Genomic DNA, 22572 nt, shown 5'->3' on the forward strand with positions numbered 1-22572 from the left:
ATAGCCAAGTGCTTGGGCCCTGTACCCACGTGGGAGACCCAGATGAAGCTCTTGGCTCCTGGCTACAGCCTGGCTCAGCCCCAGCTGTTGCAGCCATTTGGGGAGTGAACCAGCAGATGGACAATCTCTCTCTCTCTCTCTCTCTCTCTCTCTCTTTTTCTCTCTCTCTGTAACTCTGCCTTTCAAATAAACAAATAAATAAATAAATCTTTTTCTGTGCCTACCAGAGGGTTATATGGAACTGGAGAAATTAAAAAATGAATTGATGAAGGAAAAGCTGTTAACAGTGGCAGTTACACACCCTGAGCACACACTGTTTGCCATGGTGTGCATGTGGTGTACATCAATACATCATCTCACTGATCCTCCAACAATGCTCCCCAGGAGGTCCTGTTGTCACCCTGGCCTCCCAGATGGGGACATGTGACTCAGAGACGGGAAGCCACTGGCAGAGCCACGCATCCGGGAACGGCAGAGCTGGGCTTCTGTGTGCATTATGGCCCCTGCTGAGTGTTCTCCCAAGCCCGTAGCTTCACACCAGAAATTGTCATGGAACTTACTAAAAGCTGTCATTGTTACAGTGAAAGAAGCCAACTCAGAGTGACCGGAAGTCACGGTAGGAGCAACCCCTGGTGTCCTAACTTGGGATTTGTTGTCATCTTTCTCTTAGCTCAAAAAAAGCACCATGAGGTTGACTCCCACCCTCGCGGGGTCCCCTCGCTGAGAGCTGACCCCCCAGGCTGCCCCGCTGGCCAGGACGTGGTTTGGATATTAGTCTCCCTCCTAAAAGCCAATGAGCTAAATGCTTGGTGTTCAAAGTCTTATGTTAATCGAACCAAGAGGGTAGAAACTGCATCCAATGAGGGTGTCTGGGAGGTGGGCCTGGTGGGAGGCCCTTAGGACACTGGGACGGTGCCCTTGGATGGGAGGTGGCTTTTTTCTAAACCCAGAGTGGAGTCCAGCAGTGCTCTCTGCTTCCCCTCAGCCACACCCATCCTGCAGCCTTATCAGAGGCCACACCAACCGGGCCTGCCCCGCCCTGGACTTGGATCCCCAGAACCCGGGCCAAAATCAACCTCCCTCCTTCACAACCTCATCTGTGCTTCCTCGAGCAACCTCCGGGACGTCACGTCCGGAAGCACCGAGAGATGTGATCAATAAAACCGGAACTGCCCATTCTCCAGGTCTCAGGCTCATGGCTGAGAGTGGAGCTGCCACCTGCCCGCCAGGCTCCCCGGAGCCCCTGGGGCAACTTAGGAGGGAGGCGGTTCATGCTGCCATGGTTACGTCTCCGTGGGGCCTCCCACGCGCGCCTGAGAGGACCAAGGCACAGACATGGGACTGGCCCTACGGCCTCTGCGTTCAGGTTCCTTGTTGCTGTATCAGTCTCATCCACACAGCTGTCTATCAGCTGCTTTCCCCAGTCCTGCCCTTCAACTTGGATGTGCCCAGGTTGGCTGAACTGCAAGGCCCCGGGAGGCAGGAGAGGAACACAGCCCCAGGCTGACGTCCTGCTGATGGCTGGGCACATTAAGGGGGCTGGTGTTGTGGTGTGGCAGGTTGAGTCACCGCCTGTGACACTGGCATCCCATACGGTTCGTGTCCAGGCTGCTCCTCTTCCGATCCAGCTCTCTGCTAATGTGCCTGGGAAAATAGCTGAAGATGGCCCAAGTCCTTGGGCCCCTGCACGTACGCGGGAGACCCGGAAGAAGCTCCTGGATCCTGGCTTTTGCCTGATGAGGCCCGGGCCATTGTGACCATCTGGGGAGTGAACCAGAAGATGGAAGATCTCTCTCTCTCTCTCTCTTTCTCTCTCTCTAAGTCTGGTTTTTGAATACATAAATAAATCTTTGTAAGAAAAGTTCACGGAAAATGCCCATTATAAAAAAACCGCAGGGATTTAAACAATGTTCACATCAAAATAAGTATGCGTTTGTTCATTAACTCACAGTTTCTCTGTCTCTGCTAACAGATGGCCTATCAAGTGGCACCTGGTGCAGTTTAGCCATAGGGGGAGGGAGAAATTAAAAAATGAATGGATGAAGGAAAAGCTGTTAACAGTGGCAGTTACACACCCTGAGCACACACTGTTTGCCATGGTGTGCATGTGGTGTACATCAATACATCATCTCACTGATCCTCCAACAATCCTCCCCAGGAGGTCCTGTTGTCACCCTGGCCTCCCAGATGGGGACATGTGACTCAGAGACGGGAAGCCACTGGCAGGGCCACGCAGATGTGCTCTTGGGCAAGTCGCTCCTTCCTCCTCCAGGCCTTCCCTGCCAATCTGTGAGTCACACACAACATCACCTGCTCCGGCTGGGTGGTCCTGAGGGGCTGAGATACAGGACAGTGCTTTCTGGCTTCTAAGGATCACGGGCGTCGGTCTGGTGCTGAGATAGGTTAAATTCCCTACAATCCACCTGTGTGTTTCATGGTGTCCTTGTTCTACTCCCAAAGCGTCACAGCTTTCCAACTGTCAGTCTGTGGTGGATGTTGTGGTCCCCAGGGTTAAGCTGCTGCTTGGGCTCCTTGCATCCTACATTGGAGCGCTGGTTCGAGTCCCAGCTATTCTGCACTTCCAACCCGGCTGCCTGCTAAGGCACCTGGGAGATGGCAGATGGTGGTCCAAGTGCTTGGGTTCCTTCTACCCACATGGGAGACCCGGATGGAGTTCCTTGCTCCTGGCTTTGGCCTGGCCCAACCCTAGGCTGTTGTGAGCATCTAGGGAGTGAACCAGCAGATGGACAATCTCCTCCATCTGTCCACTCTCTCTCTGCGTCAAATAATAAATACGTCTTTAAAAAATATCATTCAGAGGACTGGCACTATGGTGTAGTGGGTAAAGCTGCCACCTGTGGCGCCGGCATCTACTATGGGCGCCAGTTTGAGTCCTCTGGTATGGCCTGGGAAAGCAGTAGAGGATGGCCCAAGTCTTTGGGCCCCTGCACCCACATGGGAGACCCTGGCTCCTGGCTCCTGGATTCAGATTGGTGCAGCTCTGGCCACTGTGGCCAACTGGGGAGTGAACCAGCAGATGGAAGACCTCTTTCTCATTCTCTCTCTCTCTCTCTCTCTCTCTCTCTCTCTCTCTCTCTCTCCCCCTCTTTCTGCCTCTGCCTCTACCTCTCTGTAACTCTGCCTTTCAAATAAACAAATAAATTAAAAAAAAAAAAAAAACTTTCAGGGCCAGTGCTGTGGCACAGTGGGTTACAGCCCCAGCCTGCAGTACTGGCATCCCATATGGGCACTAGTACAACTCCACTTCCAAAGCTCCCTGCTAATGTGCCTGGGAAAGCAGTAGAAGATGGTCCAAATGCTTGGGCCTCTACACCCATGTGGGAGACCCAGAAAGAAGCTCCTGGCTCCTGGCTTTGGCCTGGTCAGCCCTGGCTATTGCTGCCATTTGGGGAATGAACCAGCAGATGGAAGACCTCTCTCTCTCTTTCTACCTCTCTCTGTAACTCTTTCAAATAAATAAAATAAATCTCTTAAAAATATATCATTCGTGCCTGACACAATCGGCCTTAGCACCCAAAGCGCCCAGGAGAGCATCCTCCGTGAACTGGTGCTATCCGCCACTTGTGGTTCTCAGGGTCAGTGGAAAGGGCAGGGGGACCAGGGGAAGCCGGGCCGCTCCCCCACAGCCCAGCGGGAGCTTCCTTACCCGGAGTCCTCGTCCCAGTAGTAGTAGCCCCGTCCGGGATAGCTCCGCTCCACCTTGTCCATCTGCAGGGTCCTGGCCAAGGTGCCCGTCTTGGTCGTTTGCTTCAGCAGGCGATTGTGAACGTCGGAGAGGATGGAGAAGGTGGTGCCCCGTGGGTAGCAGAAGCCCACCCGGATCCAGTCGCCCCTGGGACCAGAAGTGGAGGGAGGTTACCAGCAGGGACATGCATGCCCCAGGACTTGGCAGGGGTGGGGGGGTGCATCTTGGAGAAACCAAATAGCACCATCAGTTCTGGGCAGGGAATTTTGAAAGAACACCTGCTCTTGGTGGTCACCTAGTGTACAAGGACAGAGGGAGGAGCCGGTGGCATCAGAAGGGGCCAGCTGTGCACCTCCCACACCTGCACTGGGGCTGCCATAGCAGGGACGCAGGCGAGAGCAAGGAAATTCTTTCAACATGGGTGTCGTCCAAGCGCACTGGCCCTGCGCCCGCCTGTCCATCATGGGGCCCATGGCGTCTCTTTTGGGTCTCAAAGTGTCCGTCTTACAGGATTCCTGTGACAAGTGCCTAATGCACATGGGAACACCCACATGGAAAGCCCCGGGGCAGAGGCTGTCCCCTCCAGGTGACACGGGAACCAGAAGGGTCACCGCACAGGGCCACTGCACTGCCTGAGACGCCTGTCACAGCCCCCAGTGCACTCCTGCAAGACGGCAGCATCCTCACCTCACAGGGGACCGAGCTGAGGCTCCGGGAGGCCATGTGTCTTGCCCCAGGCCACCCTTGCCCAGAATGGGCGCCCAGGTGACATGGACCCCTCCAGCCACCTCCTGCAGGGATCCCAGGGGCTGGCCTGAGCTTCTGGGAGCAGCGAGCCCGGGCATTTGCAGAGGCATGGCCAGCACTCACTTGTTGAAGTTGATGAGCCAGATGGTGAGCTCGGCGGGGGCCGTCTGGTCCCAGTGGATGGTATAGCCCTTGTACAGCGTGATGACCGGCTGGTACTGCTGGTAGTGGGTGCTCCTGGTCAGGGCCCCCTCCAGGTACAGAGGGTGGCTGGGGAAGTCATTCTTGATGATCTTCATTCGTAGGTTACTGGTCTTGTAGGCCTGGATGTACATCTGTCAGGAGCCAATCAGGAGACGCATGAGGAGGCTGTAACCAGGGATCGGCCCCAGAGCGAGAGTCTGGTTAGCCTCTGTCCACATTCAAACGCGCTTTCTCGCTGCAGATCCCTTTACAGAAGGCGTGAATGGAAGACAGGCCAAATAAGGGGACGTCTCTCGCTGCCGGGAGTGGGGGGGGGGGTCCCAGCCGCGCCGTGCAACCCGGCAACCGTCTGCTCTGTGCATCTTCAAAGAAGCATGGTGTTGTGGGCTCGAAACTTGTGGGGGCGGGGCGTCGCCCAATAATCAGACGGCGAATTTTCAAAAAAGGAGGAGGATGTAGAAGGCGGGGGAAGGGAGAGAGAGGGCAGGGGAGTTTCACTGTAAATGCCGCTCGCTGTGGGTCAGTGGTCGCTGTGCAGGCACTTGAGAGTGTGCCTGGGGCTGTTGTCCTGCTTTTCCCTAGGGCCCCTGTGGGGCATCCTTGTGAGTGAGGGCACGCACTGGGTGACTGAAGGGTGTTCCATTGTAGGGAAAAAGCTCAAAGCAAGACACTCAACCATGGAGCAAGGAGCCAGCCTCAGCTTAAAACACCATCCTCTCTTATGGTACATGGCACATGCAGAGGGAGACGTCTCTGTAGCTATGGCAACAGAGACCACCCACCAGGGGTCCACGACTCTGCACCTGTGGCAGGAGGAGCCACCAACCCTTCTCCGTGAATCACATACGGGATGGGAAGAGAGGTGTCCCGTCTTAGAGAGCTGGTCCGAGGATCAAAGAGGTCAAAGGTATTGAGAGGGTGTGTAAGCTGGAAACTGGAGGGAGTGGAGCCAGGGCCGCGGTGCAGCAGCAGGCTAAGCCCCCGCCTGGGGTGCTGACATCCCATGAGAGCGCGGGTTCGAGTCCCTGCTGCTCCACTTCCTGCAACTGCACTTGGGAAGGCAGTCCCAAGGGAAGATGGCCCAAGGCCAAGGTGGGAGACCTGAGTGGAGTTCCAGGCTCCCGGCTTCAGCCTGGCCAAGCCCCTGCTGTTGTAGTCATCTGGGGAGCGCAATGACTCTCTCTCTCTCTCTCTCTCTGTGTCTGTCGCTCTCTTTGCAACTCTGCCTTTCTGAGGTCCCCCTTACAGAGACAAGGAGTGCACGGGAGGAAAGGATGGCCAGGGAAAGCGAGGCTCCCTGTGGGGCCACTCCTGGCAGAGTGGCGCCCGTGACAACGACAATGCAGACTCGGGCTGCAGGCTGTGGCCCCCGATTCCCGCCTGTCACTCTCTTCTCATGCCATCACCCTTCTTATCTTCCCTGCACCCTCCTGTCAGTGCTCTGCCCCCAGTGCACAGCAGAAGCCACCCCCGGGATCCTCCCACGGGGCTCTGCAGTGCGCCTGGGAAAGAGGCCCCTCCCCACACGCCCACAGGTCTGCACGGGGTGTGCAGCGCTGCCACACGCCTCCTGTCGCCGTCTCCCACTCCTTCCAGCAGCTGTTCCAGACCCTTATCACTCTCCGCAGGCCTCCCTCCTGGGGCTCGCTCCCCCAGATCTCACGGTCCTTGGGCCCCTCCTCCTACTGGAGGCCAGCCCCTCCCCTCTCCGGCACCTGCTCCCCAGCTGCCCGCTGTGCCCACCCCACCCCTGCGGCTCCCTCCTCTTCCCCTATACCTGTGGCTCTCTCCTCTCCTCCTACCCTGTGGCTCCCTCCTCTCCCCTACCCCTGCGGCTCCCTCCTCTCCCCCATCCTTCTCCCACCCCCAGTACACCACTCAGCTCCTCTCTAACACCCCCAGCCCTGCTGTCCGCAGTGACGATAATCCATGGCCTCGTGGGATGCTTGTGAGGGAACTTCTGCTTCTGGGGCCGCGATTCCCTCCAGACCTGGCGACTTCACCTACTCGGGCCTCTCTCCCCTTATCCATTTGTTCACTGGCTGCTCACCCAGAGACTAGCAGGGACAATCAGACCGCAGCGGCTCATGAATATTTCAGTTCTGCCTCGTTCCAGGCCCCATCGAGACCCACTCTGTGCGGTCCAGGAGCCGCTGTCCACAGGTGGCCATTAAGCAGTGGAAATGTGGCCAGTGCAGCTCAGGACTTGAATTTTAAACATTTATTTTTTCACTTGAGAGGCAGTGTGTATGTGTGTGTGTGCGCGCACCCCCATCTGCCTCACTCCCCAAATGCCTGCCATGGCTGAGGCTGAGCTGGGGCCAGAGCCAGGTGATGGGAACTCAATCCAGGTCTCCCGCATGGGTGGCAGGGACTCAGTTACTTGAGCCATTCCTGTGCCTCCCAGGGTCTGCATCCAGGAAGCTGGAACAGGAGCCAGAACCGGGAATCCAACTCAGGTGTTCAGGGCATCTTAAACACCTGCTCCGAGGTTGAGGAGGGGACGAGGGCCGTAGACAGAGCTCCCATCTGCTGGTTCTCTCCCCGAATGCCAGCAATGGCTTGGGCTGAAGCCAGGGACTCCATGCAGGTCTCCCATGTGGGTGGCAGGGACCCTACCTGAGCCCTCTCCTGCTGCCTCCCAGCGTGTGCATTAGCAGGAAGCTGCTGTTGGAAGCAGAGCCAGGATTCAAGCCCAGGCTCTCTGACACCGGATGCGGGGCTCCCCCGCGGCAGCTTAGCCACGGCCCTAAACACCTGCTGTTTCCAAAGCATCGTGCTTCCAGTGTTGTGACTATGACTTCGTGAAAATCCTATTGAGTGGGGAGGGAGGGCAGGAAACAAAGGAAATAAAGAGGAAAAGGAAGCATTGCGTGTCTCGGTCTGGCCTGCTCCACAGCCGAGCATACAGTAGGCGCCTGCTGAATGCCTGTCCTGTGAGTGGCTGCGTGCAGGCCCCCGGGTGGCGTCCCCACCTGTGCATAGCGCCCACTGCAGATGGCGCCTCTCCAGTCGGGCACGTTGATGCAGTCGGGGTGCCGGACCAGCCAGTTGTCGTCCTTGGTGAGGTAGGAGCCAGGGTACTCGGACACCGAGCCATCCACGTCGTGGAACACGGACGTCTTATCTCCATCCATGTCCAGCTGGTTGAACCAAGGCCCCGGCTCTCCGAAGAACACTCTGGAAGTAATCTGAACACGGCCCGGGAACGTCAGGCCGGGCCAGCAGGGGCAGGCACACGCAGCCATGATCGGGGCCCCAGGGCGAAGTTTCCGGTTTCCACTAACTTTTCAAAACAGCCAAGCCAGAGACGCTCTGGGCAGCGGGGGGCACTGCACGGCCGACCTCCCGGAGGAGCCAGAGCAATGGGCAGAAGGTCACGGCGCCTCTGCTTCCTGGAGGCCAGACTGCTCTGAGATGGGGGCGTGGCCAAGCTGGCAGGGGGCCTGTGCGTGTGTGCGTGTGGGTGTGCGTGCACGAGAAAGACAGGTGTGTATGGGAAAGTGAATCCACACACGCCTGTCCCTGGGCCTGCCAGGAGCTGGACACACACGGGCATAAGGCAGGAGCCAGGAGGAAGAGCAGGAGGGATTCCACAACCAGAGGGGAACGTGCCAGGAGGTGTGGACCTGCCGGGTCTCAGGGCAGCCCTGGGCCTGCTCCCCTGCTCTGCCGTTCCTGGCCAGGAGGCCACTGTTTGCATTCTCCTCTCAGAAGAGATGACCCGGGACCTGCGCCTTGGAATCTCCTGGGCTTTTGAATTCTTTATGCCCGCTCAGGCGACCTGGTCAAGGCCAAGGCCTGGGCCCCAGTGTAGGCTCAGCTTCTCCCAGCCCAGCGTTCCGGCTTCAGCCCAGCCCTGACCTGCAGGGCCGCCTCTGGTTGTACTTTTCCAGTTTGGACACAGAACAAACTGGGACGCAGCCCAGCCTACTCGGGGAAGGCTTTTCAACCCCTGTGGTGGCGGTGGCCACAGCTCCCATCCCGGCCCCTGCGGGGGACTTGTGAATCACCGTGCCGAGTCTGGCTTTGCCGCGGGCACCTCACTCACCGGGACATCCTCAAAGGTGATGCCGGTCACGTTGTTGTGGGGACAGCTCTGCCAGGCGTTGTTGAGGCGGAAGGCCAGGGCGCTGGTGTGCCGGCCCTCCAGGGCCGCAAACTTTCGGAAAGTGCAGTTGAAGATGTTGACGGGGCCGTCGTAGAACTGGATCCCTCTGATCGGAAAATTCCTGCAGAGCGAAGCGAGTCACGTGTCAGTGGGAACGCCACATCTGCTTCCTCCAAAGTGGGCGGGGAGACGGACTTCCGGGTAAAGCCATCCCTGAGTCCCTGATCCCCAACCCCCGCAACACTCCCAATGCCACAGCATCACTGAGTCATTCATTAATTCACTGACAAGGCGAGTACAGACCCAGTGAGGGCAACAAAAGGGAATGATGGCTGGAGGAATGATAGATGGGTGGCTGGTGGGCGAATCAGTGACTGTCTACTTGGTTGCTGGCCTGGGGCTTGGGGGGGTGGTCCTCTATAGCAACAGTGCCCCCAGTCTTTCTATTTTTTTTTTTTTTTTGACAGGCAGAGTGGGCAGTGAGAGAGAGACAGAGAGAAAGGTCTTCCGTTTGCCGTTGGTTCACCCTCCAATGGCCGCCGCGGTAGCGCGCTGCGGCCGGCGCACCGCGCTGTTCCGATGGCAGGAGCCAGGTGCTTCTCCTGGTCTCCCATGGGGTGCAGGGCCCAAGCACTTGGGTCATCCTCCACTGCACGCCCTGGCCACAGCAGAGAGCTGGCCTGGAAGCGGGGCAACCGGGACAGGATCGGTGCCCCGACTGGGACTAGAACCCGGTGTGCCGGCGCCGCAAGGCGGAGGATTAGCCTGTTGAGCCACGGTGCCGGCCCCCCAGTCTTTCCATCCTATGCAGAGCGACTGGGCCAACACTGTGGATGCTGCTGGAGAGAGCAATGCTGTGTCGCTGGGGAGGAGAAAGCTGTGAGTTGTGACTGCCTTGGTGTCAGTTGCTATAGCAACAGCTTCATCCGTTGAAAACGAGATGCACTTCTCGGCTGTGAGCAAGCCTTTCACCTAGCAAGGGGCTGGGCTTGGGAAACAGAGGGAGGAGAGAAGCCACCAGGAGGGACCATCGCCTGGATGAGCCTTAGGGGAGGGCGGAGGTTGTGGACTGTGCAAGACCTCACCCATGGCTGGAAGGCACTAGGGGGGAGGTGGGCAGGGGCCACAGGCTCAGGGTGGAGTGGAAGGACTAGACAAGGACTTGCAGGCTCTGCCTTGGCCCAGCCGGCCATGGGTCGCTCAGGGATGCTGCTCCTACCTGCCTCAGCCTCCTGAGCAGGCCGTGGGTCATGAGGGCCCGTGAGGGGTTAGCTGAGCTTCTTCATGGCCTGGCCCTACATCTGGGCCTGCTTATCCTCCAGGCCCAATACTGAAGCTCTGACTGGTGTCTCTACCTCTGCGTCAGGCCACTCCTCTTCCATGACATGAGGGCAGCAGAGGGGAGAGGGAAAGAGAATGGATCTGTCCCCTTGCCAAAGATGCACAGCAGTGCGGCTGCAAGCTGCAGGTGTACTGACTCCAGTGGCAAGAACCATGTTCTCCGAGAACACAGCCCAGGGAGGCGAGAGGCTGATGCTATCCTGGAGCTATGGGCTCCCATGCTCAAGAGCCTTGCCCTGTGGCTTGAATTCCCATCAGAGCACAGATCTCAGCAGACACGCAGGGAGGAGGGAGTCCCCGCCACTGACCAGGCTGGGGCTTTCCGTCAGTTCATCAGCTCCCCCGGCACCCACTCCCCTCTCCAGTCCCCACCTTGGCTCAACCTCCGCCGGCCTCAGAACCCAAGGATCCTCGCGACAGCCCCGGTAGTCTGTCGTGCAGCAAACCTGACTTAGAAAAATCTTCCCAGGGCTGGCGCTGTGGCATAGTGAGTAAAGCCACCGCCTGTAGTACTGGCATCCCATATGGGCACCGGTTCAAGTCCTGGCTGCTCCACTTCCAATCCGGACCCCTAATAATGGCCTTAGAAAGCAGCAGAAGATGGTCCAGGTGCTTGGACCCCTGCACCAGCACAGGAGACCTGGAAGAAGCTCCTGGCTCCTGGCTCCTGGCTTCAGATTGGCACAGCTCTGGCTGTTTGCAGCCAATTGAGGAACGAACCAGTGGATGGGAGACCTCTCTCTCTCTCTCTCTCTCTCTCTGCTTCTCCTTCTCTCCCCGTGTGACTCTTTCAAATAAATAAATAAATCTTAAAAAAAATCTTCCCTGTACTAAAGCAACACTAACCCCGGGGGCCACGGCAGCCCCAAGCCTGTGTGCGCACAGGCCCCCTGCAGGGACCCGAGGATGCTGCCCTGTCCCATGACGTAGGTTCTGCCGCTGTCCTGGTGTGGTTGTGGTGTCCAAGGGCTCTGAGCCTTGACTCTCACTCCTGCATCCTCAGCAGTGGACACGACAGTCCAAGTGGGTGTGCTTTTGGAGAGGGGCCAGGCTCTCGGTCCCGGATCCTGGACACAGGATTCCTATTAGCATAGACCACAGCCACCATGGCGCATTTTGGTGGCTGCTCCACCCTGTGGTTCAGGGCTATATCCTGACATCTCTCACCCCGTGCCAGGTTTCACCCCTTTGCCATAATTCCTGTGATCTCACTGGCTGAAGGAAGACAGAAGAATTCATGGCCCACAGGCGGAAATCACCCACAGGTTCTCAGCCTATCAGTTAACACGTTGGTTGGGATGCTCGTATTCCACATCCGGGAACCTGGGTTTGAGTCCCAGCTCCGGCTCCTGACTCCAGCTTCCCGTTAATGCAGATGACAGCTCAAGTGACTGGGTCCCTGCCACCCACGTGGGACACCTGGTTTGAATTTCTGCCTCCTGGCTTCTGTCCAGCCCAGCCCAGCCCCGGCCACTACAGGCATTTGGTAAGTGAACCACACACGGAAGCTCTTTCTTTTTGTCTCTCTGCTTCTCAAATAAATTGACAAAAAGAAGTCACGCCTCTCTCCTTCCCTCTCTGCCACTGGGGTGAAGCCACACGGAACAAGGGAACTGCCAGGCTTGCAAACCTACTGGCCTATGGGGAGGGTCCTTCCGCTGTGGTCCAGGCCGCCGGGGCCCCAGATCCGGTTGTCCATCATTTCCGTGCCCACGTTGCCACTCTCGCCCACGAACAAGCTGTTCTTGATCTCCTGCTTGGAGCCGTCGTCGTACGGGAAGGTGCCACCACTGCAGAGAGAAGATGTTTGGGACGAGAGCCCTACAGGCAAGCTCCCGGGAGGCCACGCCCAGCGGCAGGTGCTCTTACCTGGCCAGCGTCAGGCCGATGCCGTTGTCGGCGAACCTGGGGACAAGAGTGGATAATCAGGTCACGGAGGGAGGGGCCCTACCTCCAGAGCCAAAGGTTGCATGCTGAGTGGGAGAGGGGCTTTCGGTAGGCACGGGGCACCACACCCCCCAACCCGAGATGCCAGGCCTCAGCCGGAAGTTGCCCCAGGAGGACCAGGGCGGGGTGGGGGGCGGGCAAGGTCAGGGCCAGCGCTGGTGGAGGCCGCGTGTGTGCGTCTGTGTTTCTACTTTCCCTGGCCAGCCTCACTGATGCACACATGTCAGTCAAGGATGGGGAGCACATTTCTGTGGGTGCCGCCCTGGGAAGCCGCCTCCCGATGGCACAGTGGCCGCCTTTCCCCTCTGTCCTGTGTCAAGGTCAGGGGCAGCAGCTTCTGCAGGGGGTCTGGCCATGACTGAGCAGGGAGGGTGGAGAGGCTGAGCTGGGCCCTGGGCTGCCTGTCTCTCCTCTGTTGTTGCTCCTCCCAGCCGCCCACGTGCTGCTCTCTCTCCAATCTCCTTCTGCTCCCTAAAGCTCCAAGGCCTTCAGCTCACCCACAAACCCAAGTTCAAGTTCTCACCTCTGCATTCGAGGCCTGGGTAAACCCACATCAGCCAGTCGGGCCGGTCCTGGCTGCCGGGCTGCCCTTCTTTGCATCCTGCTCCCTCCAGCAGGACTCGAGCCCCTCCCCTTTTTCCGAAGCCCATCCGGTTCACATCCGCTGCCCCAGGCCCATCAACCAGGGCTGCGGGCTCTCTAGTTCTTTCTAGAAGTTTCCAGATTCTCATCTGCAGACCCCTCCTGGGCCTCTCCTCTTTGTTGCCATTCCCCAGGGCCCTGCCCGTGCCCCCTCGTTCCCTGCTGCGTGGCTGGGGACCTCACAGACCCTGGCAGCCCCCTGCTCGTGACTGTAGCCTCATTCAGTCTTTCTGCCTGCTCTTCCAAAATTCAGGGCACAGCACCTGGCTCACAGGGACCACGGCCATGGCATCACAGCCGGCCCAGTGCTCTCCCCTGCTCACCTGCGGCCTGCAGTGCCCAGGGCAGTGACTGTATGGGCCAAGTGCCCAAAGTCCTCCAAGGGATCCCCCTCTTCTGAGGGCACTGGGCTTTGTCTCCCTGTGGGGCCCAGCCTTGGGAGACCCCTGCTACCTTGGAATGAGACCAGCAGGGGACTGGAAGACACAGTGGCAGGGTGGGGTGTGTGTGTGTGGGGGGAGGGTCTTCCTGCTGCTCCAAGCCTGATGTTGAGGGTCTATGCAGGAACCCCAAATCTAAAACGCCCAGTGAGCCAGGCGTGGACGGCTGCCGAGAAGTGTAGTGCTGATGCCGGCTCGCTTTGTCTTCCCCCCGGCTCTGCTCTAGGGAGAGCCGTCTACAGCGCATCCCGCATACCAAGGCCACGTGGCGTGGCTCTGCCCGCTCCAGTGCCCGCACCACCGGCCCTCAGGGGCCCGGCAGCACAAGCCAGCTCCCAGTCCCTCTGCACGGCCTGCCGCATCCAGACCCGGCGCTGCCGCCCCCGGCCCTCATCTCAAACCCAGGACCTGCCTTCCCTGTGTAGGGCAAAGGTCTCCTGTCCCTCTGCCAGCCAGGATGTGGCCTAGGCTCCTCCCAGGCTGGCAGCAGGTGCTCCTGGGGCTCACCCAGTCCCTCTGCAGATCTCTGCTTCTCTCTCTCTCTCTCTCTCTCTCTGTGTGTGTCTGTCTTTCCCTGTCTGTGTTGCTCTGCCATTCAAATAAATCTTAAAAGGAGAATTTGTATGTCTGAGAAACACAATACAAGAGGAAGCCAAGGCTTCTGCACACAGTGGGTGTCCAGAACAGCCCGGCTTCCTCCTCCCTCGCTTTGGCTAACGGTGACCTCGAGACAGCTAAGCCCAGCAAGTGTTTGGAGGCAAATCACGGGCCCACAGCACCTGGCGCTGTGGGTGGAGGCTGAGATGCTGCTCTGGGGGTCACTGCCTGGTGCCAGTCTCTGCCCCAGCCTGGCCAGAGGTCAACACGTCTCATGCCCCTGTCTGCCTCGCTCTCCTCTCCCCTGCCCGAGGGAGCCGCAACACCCTGTGCGACTCCCGACTGACTCACCGGCAGCTGTCCAGCCACACGTCCCCGCCGCGCAGCCAGGCCCCGTGGTCCTGGTTCTTGTAGGCCGTGAAGTGCCTGATGATGGCCGGCTCCCGGGGCTTCAGCGGGTCGGCGTCCTGGTGAGGGCTGTATCTGGAACACACCATGAGGAGGGCACAGGTGGCAGTGTTGATGTGTGTGTGTTGGGAGGAGGGGGGTTCCTCCACTGACCCCTCTGAGTCCCCTGACCTTCTCCCTGCTTGCGGGACCCAGAGGGCACCCATCAGCACCATCGGCCTTGGAGGCAAGTCTCTGAGCTCATCACAGGAGCGAGTGGGCTGCTCCCCACGCAAGCCACAAGCAAGTCGCATTCCCTGTTTGGCAGTAGCAGCACAGGAGAGCTTCCTCCAAGCAGGGGCCCAGTGCGTTGGCAGTGGCGGTGGCGGGGGTGGGGGGTGGGGATCAGAGGCCAGCCCCCCACCTGGGCGGGGTCTCCCACCACCTGCACCAGTGCCCTCTCTAGGCACTTAGCTCCAGAACGCGGTGCTGAGCCACACTCACTGACACCCCTTCCAGCCACAGTGCTCGGTGGACACCTGCCTGCCGCTCGTGTCACCCACTTCTTTCTTATTGACTGCTTCTTAAATTTTTATTAATGTCAGCCGGCGCCGCGGCTCACTAGGCTAATCCTCTGCCTTGCGGCGCCAGCACACCGGGTTCTAGTCCCAGTCGGGGCACCGATCCTGTCCCGGTTGCCCCTCTTCCAGGCCAGCTCTCTGCTGTGGCCAGGGAGTGCAGTGGAGGATGGCCCAAGTCCTTGGGCCCTGCACCCCGTGGGAGACCAGGAGAAGCACCTGGCTCCTGCCATCGGCTCAGTGCGGTGCGCCGGCCGCAGCGCGCCTACCGCGGCGGCCATTGGAGGGTGAACCAACGGCAAAAAGGAAGATCTTTCTCTCTGTCTCTCTCTCACTGTCCACTCTGCCTGTCAAAAATAAAAAAAAAATAAAATAAAAAAATAAATTTTTATTAATGTCAAGAGACTAGTTTTCATGTATGTCATTGGTAATTCTAAGAACATAACCATACTTCCCTCCCTCTCTCTGTCCCTCCCTCCGCCCCCTTCCTTCCTTGCTTGCTTTTTTTGCCTTTACTTTTTGCAAAGACGCAATATCAATCCACTCGATCAGCACAGGCCCGCTGACCACTGCCCATACCATTCAACAAGTGCAAAGCAGGAAGTCCGCAGCTCCACAGGAGTTTACACAGGGCTGAAAGCAACGATCCAATCACGAGATGCCCGTGTCATCTCCACGCATTTTTTACTTTTATTTTTTGTAGTGGATATGAACTGCCACACGTCAGAGAAAACACACGATGTTTGTCTTTGGGGGACTGGCTTAGGTTGCTAAGGGGAACGGTTTCCAGTTGGTGTCACCCACTTCTGATGGAGACCAAGGAGGCTCTTTGGCCAGCTCCCTTGGGGTTCTGGAAGCACCTGGTAAAAATATCTGTCGGCCCGCAGCTCCGCTCCAGGCTTACGCACAGACACCACTACATGTGGCTTCGCAGGAAACCGAAGGTGGAGCTCGCCCCTTTATTTCTAGTCTCCTCCTTACGCCGGGCCCACCTGAGGGCCATTCCATCGGTACCGGGTGAACGAATGAAAAATCCCAGGCGCCAGGGGCTCTGTCTACCCGAGGGCTGATTACCTGGCGGAGATGATGGAGAGGAAGGGCCGCTTGTCCTTGGCCGAGGCCTCTGTGGTTTTGACCCCGTTGTCTATAATCATGCCAGCCTGCAGAGAAGACACAGCGGGGACATGGTGACTTCTGTGCAAGGCCGCAGGCAGGGGGCCGGCGCCGTGGCTCACTTGGTTTGTCCTCCCCCTGCGGCACCGGCATCCCATATGAGCGCCGGTTCTAGTCCCGGTTGCTCCTCTTCCAGTCCAGCTCTCTGCTGTGGCCCGGGAAGGCAGTGGAGGATGGCCCAAGTGCTTGGGCCCTGCACCCACATGAGAGACCAGGAGGAAGCACCTGGCTCCTGGCTTTGGATCGGCGCAGTGCGCCACCCGCAGCAGCCATTTTGGGGGGTGAACCAGCGGAAGGAAGACCTTTCTCTCTGTCTCTCTCTCTCACTAACTCTGCCTGGCAAATAAATAAATAAATTTAAAAAAGACTGCAGGCAGCTCCTCGCACCCAGCCCCCTCTCGGACACACCCAGGCCCCTCTCCGACACACCCAGCCTGGCTCTCGGCTGCATTCAGGGGAGCAGAGGGGCCTATGAGGAGGGAGGGGAGGAACCCGCCACCTTCTGCATTGCTTGCACTGAATCTGGAAGAAGGCTTTGAGGTACAATTGGGGAAACTGAGGCCATGGAAACATCTTGTCTGAGGTCACTCAGCCAAGGCCACGCACGGCACCTCTGGTGCTGTGGACGGTTTCCAGCCCATGCCCCACGCTGAGGACCACAGGTGCGTGTTCCTGGGAACGACGCGAGCAGTGACGGAAGGGGATGCTGGGCTTCAGCCTGGTCTGGGGCTTTCCCACAGACTCCTCATGGCTGCTGCCTATGGGATGGCAGGGGAGGACCGGCTTTCCTGTTGTCAGCCACGTGTGAGCAGGGTTCAGGGCGGCTGCCTGGGCTGCCCTCGCGCCCCGACTCCCTGGGCCTCGTCTCTCGCTAACCAGAGGGCATTCCCATTCCATTCTTCACTGGTTTACCAGTAAGCAGCGAGGTGTGAACCAGATCAACGCAGGGCAAAACTCTCAAGCAGGGTGACTTTGCCTAAGCCCCTTCGCCTCTTTAACCTCAGTCTGCAAAAGGGGCCAACGTTGATGATTGCTCAGGTTGGCTTTGAGCACTCAATGGGATGTCCCAGGTGAAGACTCCTCACGCTAAGGGCTTTGGGTTGAGGCTCACCAGGCAGGGACCCCCACTTCTGCTCAGAGAACCCCACGATCCAGCAGGTTCCTCCTCTTTGCCCCTGTCCCACCCTGCACCTGCCGCCTCACTTAAGGCCACTGCTCCACCTGGGCCCCAGTGCCCTTACCCAGCTCCTGGTTGAAAACCACCCTGGAATTTGCATTCCTTCCCAGCCTCTCCCAACCTCCCAGGTCCATGGCCCACCTCCCTGCCCCTGGGGAGGCCCCTGGGGAGCTGGAGGGGTGGGGAAGGGGGTGTTTGAGTCTCAACAAGTGGCTGACGCGTCCTCTGTGTTCTGACAGCTGTGTGACCCCTGCACCTGAGATGCCTCTCTGGTTCCTCCGAGACCCACGCCAGGACATGCAGTTGCGCCCAGCCACAGGCGAGCGGCCGTCCAGGCCCGGGAAGGTCTGGGAAGACTCACCCGGTAGTTGGAATGTGCCCGGTTGTTGTAGAATTTCCCCAGCGGAATGTGCTCGGAGTAACCCGGGGAGTACATGCCCACCGAGGGACCCGTCGGGACGTGGTGGAAAATGAACCAAAATCCCGTTTCCTGTGGAGGCAAGGCACAGGGTAAAGCCAGGGGGCTCAGCACCAGCGAGCTCCCGGTCAGGGTGACCCAGGGGCCCGCCGCAGTGGAGCGGGCACTTGTGTGCCTGGAGTGGCGCGGTGGCACAGTGGCTGTGGAGCTGGGGCTGTCACCCGAGCAGGCCCTGGCCACCCAGCCAGCCCCACACACCTCCCCGTGGCCTGGTTCTTGAAGGGAGGCAGCACGTGTGATTTCTGGGGTCCACTGTGACATCGAGACCCTTTACAGGCTCATACCCTGCTGGCCACGGTGGGCCCCTGATTGCTGGGTTTCAGGGTCGCCGCAGGGTTCGGCTCCTCCTCTGCAAAGGTTCCCCAAGGGCTCTCAGCTGTTCCCTTTCATCCTGTAGTTACAGAAGCTGAGGCCCAGAGACAACAACTGACCGGGTCAGGGTCAGGGTCAGGGTCAGGGTCAGGGTCAGTGGCAGGGTCAGGGTCAGGGTCAGTGGCAGGTCAACAGCACGGCTGCATGGCTCAGAGCGGGGCTGTGTCGACAGAGCACTGTGCTTATGTCCTACCTGCCACCTCCCAGCTCTGTGCACCCCTGGGGCCTTGCTCTCCCTCCCCCACCCCCTCTTCCTCCCCACCTCCCGCCAGAGGAGGACAATAGCAGTGCCTACATCACAAAGTGGATGCAAGAATCATTATGAGAGTGAGATGCCGGGGACCCAAAACAGTGTCACTGAATAATGAGTTGTTATACATAGAGCCCCCGGGTGGCCTGAGCTCCGGCCACCACTTATTGAGCAATGACGGAGCTATCATTTAGAACCGAGTCTGCTTGTCCACCCCCGCTTCACCCCAGCCAGGCCCCGGGCTGCCTGGCGAGTTCCAGGGGTGAGCGTAACTGTCTCCCCTGCCCCAGGCCCCGCCCCACTATCTGCTCACCTCCGATCCCGCTGCGGCACAGTTGATGAGGTTGTTGTTGGGGTTGGCCATCCAGAAGGTGGACACGGCGCTGTGGGAGGGGACAGAGGTGTCACGTCCAGAGCCACAGCGCTCGTTAAGTCACACGGTGACACTCCAGTGTCAGACGTGTGAGGAGTCAGTGCTGTGCCTGTCTGAACCCCGGTTTTCGCATTAAGCTTTCCCATGTTCAGACATTGGGGTGGGGCTGGTGTTGGCCTGTGGTGGGTTAAGCTGCTGCCTCTGACACCGGCATCCCATATCGAAGCACCTGCTCTAGTCCAGGTTGCTCTACGTCTGATCCAGCTTATGCACTTGAGAAAGCAGCAGAAGATGGCCAAGTGCTTGGGCCCCTGCACCCGCATGGGAGACCAGGATGGAGTTCCAGGCTCTGGGCTTCAGTCTGGCCCAGCCCTGATGGCTGTGCCCCTTTCTAGGGGGTGGAGTGAACCAGCAGGTGGAAGACCTCTCTCTCTCTCTCTCTCTCTCTCTCTCTCTCTCTCTCTCTCTCTCCCTCTCTCAACAAGGGCATGGTCCTTAGGGAGAAGCAATTTGTGGATGGACTCTGAGACTGGCCTGGAAGGACAGGTAAGCTGGAAGAGCTCAGAGCGGCTCGGTGGCCATTTCTAAGGGGGCAGACTATGGACGCGGAAGCCCGGGCACACGGGGAGGTCTGTCTCTGTGTCCTGTCTAGATGAGGATGACCAACTGGGAGCCGGGGCCTGGAGACACGGCAAGGAGCCACGGCGGCACCCCACTTTTGTCACGAAGGAAGCCCATGCAGCATCAGTGAGAAGAGGGGCTCTGTCGGGACAGAACCACGCACCTGGGGCAGACGGAGAAGGGAGAGGCGAGGAGGTATCGCCGGGGAGCCGCGAGCACCGGCGGTTAAGGTCCGAGAGACCCACACCGCTCAGATGTGTGCTCCCCCGGGGCTGAGCTGAGAGGCCGAGTGAACACCTGCTCACAGGTGCCCGCCCCTGCCTGGGCGCAGGTGCTCCGGGCCTGGAGCCGGGCGGCACCTACTTGCAGTCCTGCCTGGGCTTGGGCACGTAGCCGGGGTAGGAGTCCTCTGTGATCATCTTGCACATCTTGCTGTCACGATCCGAGGGGAGGAGCGTCCCCGCCTTCACCAGGAGGCCCAGGCAGTGGTCGAAGGTGTTGCGTTCCTCGGGCCCGTCTTCCGTGAAGAAGCAGTGGCCCAAGGAGTTATAGCCCACCACGTCCTTGACCTGCCGGGGTCAACACAGGATGTGTCACCAAGCGCCCCATGATTCATGTGCTCATGCAGTCGGTCAACCAACACCAGATCAGAGATGGACCTGGCACAGGTATTGGAGCTGGGGAGGAAGGAACAGGGGGGGTGGAAGAGTGACTTTAAGTCCCTTCCAGCTGGGGGCACTGGGAGGCCAGGCTCCATGGGGGTAGGAAAGGGGACAAAATGTCCTGCATGAGTAGCAGGGCTCCAAGAGGAGACCATGGCCCGGGCCACATGAGCCGACTCTGGTGAGGTCTCAGCCTACAAGGACTTAGTCCGAGGGATCCCCAGAGGAGACTTCCCATCGTACAGAGAGTGGTGTTTGCTACACCCCAGAGTTGGCACTTGAGCTGGACCAGGTGGGACTTATTCTAAGACCAATATTGGTGCTCCACATTGTGCCCTGACCCATGGATCCAAGCCCAGATTTTTAGCCCATGGTGCACGTCAAGCCACATTTGCGATCCCTGGGTGAGGAACTTGAAAGGTTGCACACTCCAGCCTTTCCATTTCCTTCCTGCAGCCACAGACTCAGTGGAGGAAGCAGAGAGCAGACATCAGGAGGCCAGAGATGCAGCCGCAGCAGCGCCACCCTCGTGGTGACATTGCCTCCAGATCTATGTCCGATTTTCTACTGTGTGTGTGTGTGTAGGGGCATGGGGAGATAGGACGTTAGTGTGTGTGTGTGTGTAGGGGCATGGGGAGACAGGACGTTACAAAACCACCCCTGACTGAGAACCACTCACCTAGGGCAAGCACCCCAGCACCCCTAGAATCTCCCCTGTTACACCTGCCTGCTACCCAGGGACCAGTCAGCTAGCACCACCCCTCCCCGCGCCCCCACCCCGGACCCAGGTGCCTTCATGTCGCAGTGCTGGGCTGGTTGCTAATACCTCTCCACCTTGCCGAAATCTCACCCCACCCTCTGATAGGTTTCTCTTTTTCGAAATGAGATCCAGAGAAGTCACGTGATCCGACCAAGGTCACACAGCCCCAGCGAGCCAAGCAATGGCCGAAACCTATCTAACTGTGTTCACTCACTGCATCGGGGAGGCTCCAGGCACACAAGCGCCCTGTTCCAGGCCAGCTCTCCGCTCTCTTGAATAAGCAACCCTCCCCTGTTGCCTTTGGAAATAGGCAAGGGCGTGATCATGAATCCTATTTACTCCCTCAATAAGTATTTCAGTCGATACCAGGGTCACCCAGTGGAACCACTTCCTGTTCTCCTGGCGAGCCATGAGAGTGGGTTATAAATAGCCCGGGAAGACAAACACGGGAGAGAAGGCAAGGAAACGCGGGCTATTGAAGGCCGCAGGGGCGGCTGCGATCAAGTTCAAGGTCATCACTCAGAGTCCGGCACTCAGCAACCTCAGAGTAGAGCTGTGCTTGCCTTTGTGCTTTGGCTCCCCGTCCACACTAGTTTAAAATCCTCTGCCAGGAACTGGCACTGTGGTGTAGCGGGTAAAACCATCACCTGCAGTGCCAGCATCCCATATGGGTGCTGGTTCGAGTCCCGGCTGCTCCACTTCCAATCCAGCTCTCTGCTATGGCCTGGGAGGGCAGTAGAAGATGGCCCAAGTGCTTGGGCCCCTGCACCCACATGGGAGACCTGGAGGAAGCTCCTGGCTCCTGGCTTTGGATCGGCGCAGCTACGGCCGTTGCGGCCATCTGGGGAATGAACTAGCAGATGCCAAATAAATAAATAAATAAATAAATCTTTAAAAAATAAATAAATAAAATAAAACCCTGGCTATGCACCCATGGGTTCCGCTTTGCGTGCAGAGGAAGAGCGAGTTGGGGACTTCCTTCTTCTAGCAACTTCATGAGAAGCAATTCTCTCCCAAGACCCTTGAGATGTGCAGGGAGAGAAAAACCTTTATTGAAAGGAACACTAAATATTGCTTCTTGGGTGTCAGATGGATGGCAGGCAAACAGAGGATGCGTGGACAGGTGATTGGTAGATTGGGTAGACAGACAGCAGCTGGGTAAACAGGCGCACACCTACACTTACAGTGGCCACCAGGAGCAAGGCATGTACTTGCAGCCATTCTCTCGCACAAACTGCGTGTTTCCCTATGTTCTTCTGGTTGGCGGTCAGGGATGCACTCAGTGAAAGCTGCTATAAGGCTCTGAGGGTGGAGGGACGCGGCCTGGGCATGAGATTGTGAAGGAATAAAGCCCTGGGCTTGGCCCTGCCAAGGCAGACCCAGGGCGGCCATCAGGGGCCGCTCCAATGCTTTCATGTAGGTTTTCATCTGCAGCAGGGCAGTAGGGAGAGTGAGGGGGTGCTTCTCATCATTCAGCGGGAGCAGCAGGGTCTGCAACACAGCTGCTCTGTCAGGACAGACAGGGCCGGCGGGGTGGGGGGAGCCCCTCTTCCACCTGCGGCTGCCTGCCTGCAGGCACCGCGCTGTGCCCCAGCATCCATGAGCTTCGGTGCTCAGAGGTGGAAACTGAGGCCCATGGAGTCCCTGTGAGTCCACGCTCTGGACGAGGCAGGAGAGGGGAGCCGGGGGCCCGCTGAGCCCAAGAGGCTGGGGACCTTGGGGAGGGACATTGCTGCGAGCCACAGCACAGAGGCAGCAGAGTTGAGAAGTGCACACTGTTCTCAGCTCGGAGAGGAGCAGGAAGCAGGGGCAGGTGGAAGTGCCCATTGCTGACCATGCCTGGCACAAGCTGGTGGCAAAGAAAAAGGGAAGAGGCCAGGTGGACGGCCCGAGAAGGGGCAGGGTGAGGACGGCGGGTACCCAACCAGGTCCCTGGGCGGCAGGGAGGGAGGGCCCCAGAGGGAGGGGCTCCCAGAACTTTGGGGGAAGGCCACAAGGCACCTCTA

At 58.7% G+C, this 22572-nt stretch overlaps 1 protein-coding gene across 1 annotated transcript in view; it reads right to left on the bottom strand.

Annotated features, from left to right (window-relative positions):
- CEMIP (cell migration inducing hyaluronidase 1) overlaps nt 1-22572 on the bottom strand; it is a 148819-nt gene that overhangs the window by 10640 nt on the left and 115607 nt on the right. The window contains exons 14-24 of the mRNA XM_062206342.1: nt 19508-19713; nt 18464-18533; nt 17412-17540; nt 15775-15860; nt 14087-14218; nt 11979-12014; nt 11744-11899; nt 8709-8889; nt 7633-7848; nt 4577-4788; nt 3668-3853 (exon numbers count right to left, since the gene is read on the bottom strand). Coding sequence (XP_062062326.1) covers nt 3668-3853; nt 4577-4788; nt 7633-7848; nt 8709-8889; nt 11744-11899; nt 11979-12014; nt 14087-14218; nt 15775-15860; nt 17412-17540; nt 18464-18533; nt 19508-19713 — 1610 coding nt within the window. The remainder of the gene's footprint in view (nt 1-3667; nt 3854-4576; nt 4789-7632; nt 7849-8708; nt 8890-11743; nt 11900-11978; nt 12015-14086; nt 14219-15774; nt 15861-17411; nt 17541-18463; nt 18534-19507; nt 19714-22572) is intronic.

This window comes from Lepus europaeus, chromosome 11, assembly GCF_033115175.1.
Source record: "Lepus europaeus isolate LE1 chromosome 11, mLepTim1.pri, whole genome shotgun sequence".
In the NCBI taxonomy this organism is placed as follows: domain Eukaryota; kingdom Metazoa; phylum Chordata; class Mammalia; order Lagomorpha; family Leporidae; genus Lepus; species Lepus europaeus.